At 45.5% G+C, this 6268-nt stretch overlaps 1 protein-coding gene across 1 annotated transcript; it reads left to right on the top strand.

Annotated features, from left to right (window-relative positions):
- Positions 1–759: 759 nt before the first annotated feature.
- On the top strand, positions 760–5084 carry fam113 (family with sequence similarity 113; the record flags this gene model as incomplete). Its single annotated transcript, XM_083672381.1, has 8 exons — positions 760–835; positions 1053–1132; positions 1568–1800; positions 2044–2194; positions 2366–2612; positions 2806–2862; positions 4419–4562; positions 4891–5084. Exons 1-8 carry the CDS (start codon positions 763–765, stop codon positions 5082–5084), a joined length of 1179 nt encoding a protein of 392 aa, XP_083528507.1. The 5' UTR covers positions 760–762.
- Between the last annotated feature and the right edge of the window lie 1184 nt (positions 5085–6268).

Raw genomic sequence — 6268 nt, 5'->3', positions numbered from 1 at the left:
CTGAAACAAATGTTTGTGGACAGGTTGAATTCGTTTTCTCAGTTGTTCTCTCTTGCTATCTATTGGCTAGCAATACAGGCGCAAATTGATGATAAAAATAAAAAAAAAGCTTGCTAGCTGATTAGCATGCGAATGAGCCTAGAGTCGACATTTTTCACTACAAAGACGGGGATTTCAGTGGCAGTAGAATCACGTGAAATTATCCATTCACTCAAACAGCTCAATAATTGTTTTAAACTCAGTTCCAAGGGTTGACAGCCAGGTGTTTTCGCTCCATAATTCTCAAGAGCTTGAATTGGCTTATTTAACAATACTTAAAATCAGGGACCTCCTGTTCAACCAGCTGTCATCAATCAAAGTTTATTTTTGATAAACCAAAACCAGTCATCCAACCATGGTAAGTGTGTGCCCTCGACAGACCACCAGACACGTATACAGCAGGCTTTATGATATAGCTGATTATGTTAGTTGGCTCAACGAAGTCAAGTTTAGCTGTTCTTACAACTCCATTGAATTGTGTAGTTACAGTATTAAATTCAATTGAGTTGAGAACAGCTAGCTAGCTGAAGAAGGTCAATTCTACTTCATTTGGCAATTGTGGTTTGCTAACATTACCTAGTATGCTGACGACTGAAGTGCCCTAGTAATATACATTTCCATAATGATTATTATGAACTCGGTAATCGATCACACCATTGTCTTCACTCCCAAAGTATTATCTACGAATCAATATTGTTTCTATTATATAAACAGAGAGAGACTATGAAGTGTGTGAGCCAGTACCAGGCCAGCCAGCTTCTACACAACAAGTTTGTGGTAGTCCTGGGGGACTCAAGTAAGTATAACTTTCTCAATCAGATTCTGATCTAGTAGTTCTCGAACTTCTCATACCTGCCAAGGACCCCAAATGGACAGGTCTACGCACCCATTGAACAATGAAATTGACAGCTGACTACATTGATATAGTCAAAATGCACCACTTGTTGTTTTAGTGAAGACAGTTTTTAAGGAGTTTCTAGAAATGTTTGATGTTCAGTATTTGCCCTCTACAGTTCAGCGCTCAGTATACAAGGACATTGTGGTCCTGCTGCAGAAAGACCGATATCTCACTCTGTCCCAGCTCAAGAGCAAGGTAATCATTCACCAGCTGGGTTCATGCTGTTGTTCCAACCAAGCAGGAATATAATACAACCAGGGAAGAGAGGAAGAAAGGCTTAATTTATACAGCCATAAAGATAATTCCATTGGGTGAAACTCAAGTCTTTTGTCGATTACTTTCATCCCCTCTCCTCGCCTCAAAAAAGCATTGTAGTTCCTCCCCTTGGATCATCTTCTCACCATTGTCTTAAAGGGTTGATTTTACTCCAAACATATCTATTTGTATATTTCTCATCAATCAACCATTGATATGGTCACAAAAATGTCATTACTCTACGAATACGAGTCCCATATTAGTCCCTAATAGCAAGCCTCCTGATGCGTTTTCTGCCTATTCTAGGAAGTGTAATCAAGGTGAGGAGAGAATTCATGGACAGACCTTTGATAGATTCACTCATTGTCCCTCCAGGGAGAGATGAGCTTTGAAGAGGACCACCTGGTCGAAGGTGGCTGTATGGGTCACATGAACAACGGGACGGAGTACCGGGAGGTGCGTCAGTTCCGCTCGGACCACCACCTGGTCCGGTTCTACTTTCTGACCAGGATCTACTCGCGCTACATGCAGAGCATCCTGGACGACCTCCAACACGGCCTCAAACCCGACATCATTATCGTCAATTCCTGTGTGTGGGACATTTCCAGGTGACTACACACACACACACACAGTCCTCCTAAATGAACACTTTGCCCCTAAGAACAACCCTAAATGGTTTATTCCAACAGTATATGCATTGACCCCCCCCCCCCCCGCTACCTCTCAGGAACAACCCTAAATGGTTTATTGTAACAGTATATGCATTGACCCCCCTACCCTTCAGGAACAACACTAAATGTATATGTATGTACTAAACAGTATATGTATGTATTGACCCCCTACCACCACAGGTACAACCCTAATTGGGCCTCAGACTACAAGGAGAACCTGCACAAGTTCTTTGAGAAGCTGAACAGCATCCTGCCTCACGATTGCCTCCTGATGTGGAACATGACCATGCCACTGGGCAAGAGGATCATTGGGGGCTTCCTAGTACCCGAGGTAGGTCACCTGGGCTGCGTTTCATTTGAGGAAGTTGTCCCCTTCAGTCTGCCCTCGTTCATGCCCCTTCACAGATTTCAGCACTGGTCATGTCCACGGCAACGGCGGTGACCATGACGACATGTAATGCAACATTGTACTCCCCCCCCACTCTTCCATCTAACCAATCAGATTGAGCACATGGGTCCCACGCTACGCGATGACGTGATCGAGGCCAACTTCTACGGCAGCACGCTGGCAGGCGCCTACGGCATGGATGTATTGGACCTGCACTTCCACTTCCGCTTCAGCCTGCAGCACCGCATGAAGGACGGCGTGCACTGGAACGCCCTGGCCCACCGACGCATCACCTCCCTGCTGCTACAGCACGCTGCACAGGCCTGGGGCGTGGTGCTGCCCTGCCCCCTCACCACTGTCGGTTAGTACACACACACACACACACACACACTCAGTAGGACACACACACTCGGTAGCATACACGCATGCACGCACACATACACACTCAGTAGCATACACACACAACCACCACTTCCACTGTTGGTCAGTATTACAATACAAAAGTGTAAATTTGACATTTTTGTGAACTGTCCCTTTAATTGTTGCACTCCTAGAGCACATTGATCAAACAGAACAGCAGCATGTCTACGGAAGCTTTGCCAAAAATGCAGGTGAGTCCTCTCCTCATCCTCACTTTTCAGTTTTGTAATGACTGTCACAGGATGGTTTGTATGGGGTACAGTATACAGTGCCTTCGGAAAGTATTCAGACCCCTTCACTTTTTCCACATTTTGTTGTGTTATAGACTCAATTTAAAATGGATTAAATTAAAAGAATTTGCCATCAATCCACACACAATACCCCAGAATGACAAAGCAAAAACATGTTTTTTGAAATTTCAGTAAATGTATTAAAATTGAAATACAGAAATGCCTCATGTACATAAGTATTCAGACCCTTTGCTATGACACTCTTAAAATTAGCTAAAATGCAAAAATGTCATCAACAAATCACTCAATAAGTTGAATTGAGTCCATCTTAATGCAAGGATAATAGTTCATGTAATTTTGGAATTCATATCTTTGTTTTTATAGGGTCTCTGATTTGCATAGGAATCAATTACACACTGTGTAGATTAGGATGTAGGGCTGTTCCCTTTGCCGCCTGGTAGGCGAGCACCAGGGTCTTGAATCTGATGCGAGCTGCTACCGGCAGCCAGTGGAGGGTGTGAAGGAGGAGGGTGACATGGGAGAGTTTGGGGAGATTGAACACCAGACGGGCGGCAGCATTCTGGATGAGCTGCAGAGGTCTGATGGCGGAGGCGGGGAGCCCAGCCAAGAGTGCACCCCCTTTGGGACCGGTTCCATTTCGGTCCCTAGCCCCCTTGTTCTTGCCCATGCTTTTCAAGTGTTTGCAGATATGTGACTTTGTGGGGATAAAAGCAGTTTGGCAGAAGTCTACAGTACACAGCCTATTGAAGGACTACTTGGGGCTTCTGCCGTACTGCTTTAACCAATGTTTAGTCCTCTCAGATCTGTTGGCACCCAAGGGGGCATGGAGACTGGCTATGCAGTGAAATGGAATTAGGCTTTTTTCACCAGGGAAGGCTGGTAGAAGTCAGAGGACAGTCATTGTAATGCATGGAATGGTATCAAAGACGTGTTTAATACCATTCATCATTCTATTCAATGCATTACAATGAGCCCGTCATATGACTTGTACCTCCACCAGCCTAGACTGGTTTTAACTTGCACAACCACTAGCCCTCATTCACACCACTCTCTGCACAGCACCTGACAAAGCCACCAGGGGGCGCAAATGACATGTCCAGTACAGTGCAACAGTTGAATCCATGTAGATGGGATGAAGCATTTCTGCAGTATCTGGAAAAAGAAGTCACACATCCTCAGTCCTACAGCTTTGGCGTTTTTGTCTACGTAAACATTCTGTACCACTGGCGGTTTAGGGGTGTATCCCGGGGCATCCGTCAGGGTGAACGTTGTATTCTGGGATTGTATGCCAGTGTGTGTTGATCCTGTCTGTCATGTGACTCATTAGTGTCGTGGGAAGGCGGTGGGTTGGGACACGCCTATGGCCGTCCTACAGGTCATCACACTCTGAATGATGAGTGATGAATTCAGATGATGAATTCAGCCCTTGTGTGTTTCAGATGCAGACTGGAGGATGAGCAACACTAACTGTGGTCCCCCCCCTCTCTTCCGCCCAGCAGCGGCAGCCCCGTCCTCCTCCCAGCCCTACAGGCCTCCCGAGGCAGAGTACAGCGGCTACGGAGAGCAGTTCTACCAGGACATTCTGCCTTCCTGTCCCATGTTTGGAGCGGGCTACTTCAGCTTTGAGGCCCCAGCACCTGGTAGGCAGACAGAGCTGGTCCACAGAGAGACACTAGACCATCATTGGCCTGTCAGAAACAGTAGGTCCATGCACGCACGCACGCACGCACGCACACACACACACACACACACACACATCCTGGTGGGGGAGTCAAGGCTGTTGCACTCTAAACTGAAACTGTCAGTGGTTCTCACACACACACACAGGCTTCATTGCTCTCAGATCTACAGTAAGGAGATAAAATGCTGATATGATTTAGTATTGAATAAGTGAATAAGTTGCTGTCAGTCTGCACTGTGTAGTCAGTGTGTTGTGTCCTCCTTACAATTCTCCCTTTGTTCTTCCAGACAGGACTTTCAGACCTGCCCTGCCAGCCTACCATATGAGACCCTACGACAGCGCCCCCCACCCCACCTCCGTCTGGCCGGAGAACCCCTATGTGATGAGGAAGAGACACAACAAGCAGCACGACGCCCCCCCCTACACCCGCCACGCTAGCTCCCTCAGGCCCCATTGCTACCATCCACCCTACCGATACTGACTGCGGCACCTTGGTCTGGTTCCATTTCACTTCCTTACCTTCTTCCCTTAGGTCATATCTCTACAGTGCTCATAGATCTGAATGGACATAGGTTGGCTCATTTTCATTTCTCTGCCTAGTACCTGCGTAGAAAGTCGAGTCATACTTGGGCTGTTTGTAATACTATTGCTTACATCTATCCTGTCCTTTCAGATTTGTGAACACTGAATGTGTGTAGGGTGCTAGAAATGAGATTTGGAACTTGCGTTGATCTCAAGTCTCTCCTGAACACCCTCCTCCCTGTTTTTTCACCTTTATACAGTGTGTTGCTCTTGAATTCTAGCTAATTGTTTTTATGATTTTTATATTTATGTTGAAAGGCTGCAATGTTGCTCTCTCTTCTGAGTGTCAAGTATCTTTATTCCTGCTGTATCGAGGATGTTATTCTCTTGCTTGATTTCCTCCTAAATGGTCACAGTTGTGTGTATGTTTAGGAACACGAGGAATGCAATGGCATTTGTGTGAATTAAAGGCTTTTTAAGTTTTGAAATCATTGAAAATGAAATGCCCATTCAATTGCAATAATTCTGAATTGAAATATTTATATATATATACACACACACACACACACACACTCACCGGCCACTTTATTAGGTACACCTGTTCAACTGCTCGTTAACGCAAATATCTAATGGTGTGGGGGATATTTTCTTGGCACACTTTGAGGACACTTTGGCACATGTCACAAAGCTCAAATCATCTCAAACTGGTTTCTTGAACATGACAATGAGTTCACTGTACTCCAATGGCCTCCACAGTCACCAGATCTCAATCCAGTAGAACACCTTTGGGATGTGGTGGAACGGGAGATTCGCATCATGGATGTGCAGCCGACAAATCTGCAGCAATGATGCTATCATGTCAATATGGACCAAAATCTCTGAGGAATGTTTCCAGCACCTTGTTGAATCTGTGCCATAAAGAATTAAGGCAGTTCTGAAGGCAAAAGGGGGTCCAACCTGGTACTAGCAAGGTGTACCTAATAAAGTGGCCGGTGAGTGTATATACACTCACGGAGCACTTTATTAGGTACACCTGTTCAACTGCTCGGTAACGCGAATATCTAATACATACATACATATTCACAGTCACACACACTAACTGAGCATTTTATTAGAAACACTATACTAATACTGGGTAGGGCC

Source organism: Argentina silus, assembly GCF_951799395.1.
Source record: "Argentina silus genome assembly, chromosome: 1".
In the NCBI taxonomy this organism is placed as follows: domain Eukaryota; kingdom Metazoa; phylum Chordata; class Actinopteri; order Argentiniformes; family Argentinidae; genus Argentina; species Argentina silus.
Note: the sequence above shows the minus strand (reverse complement) of the source record. Positions and strands in the feature narration are given on the sequence as shown.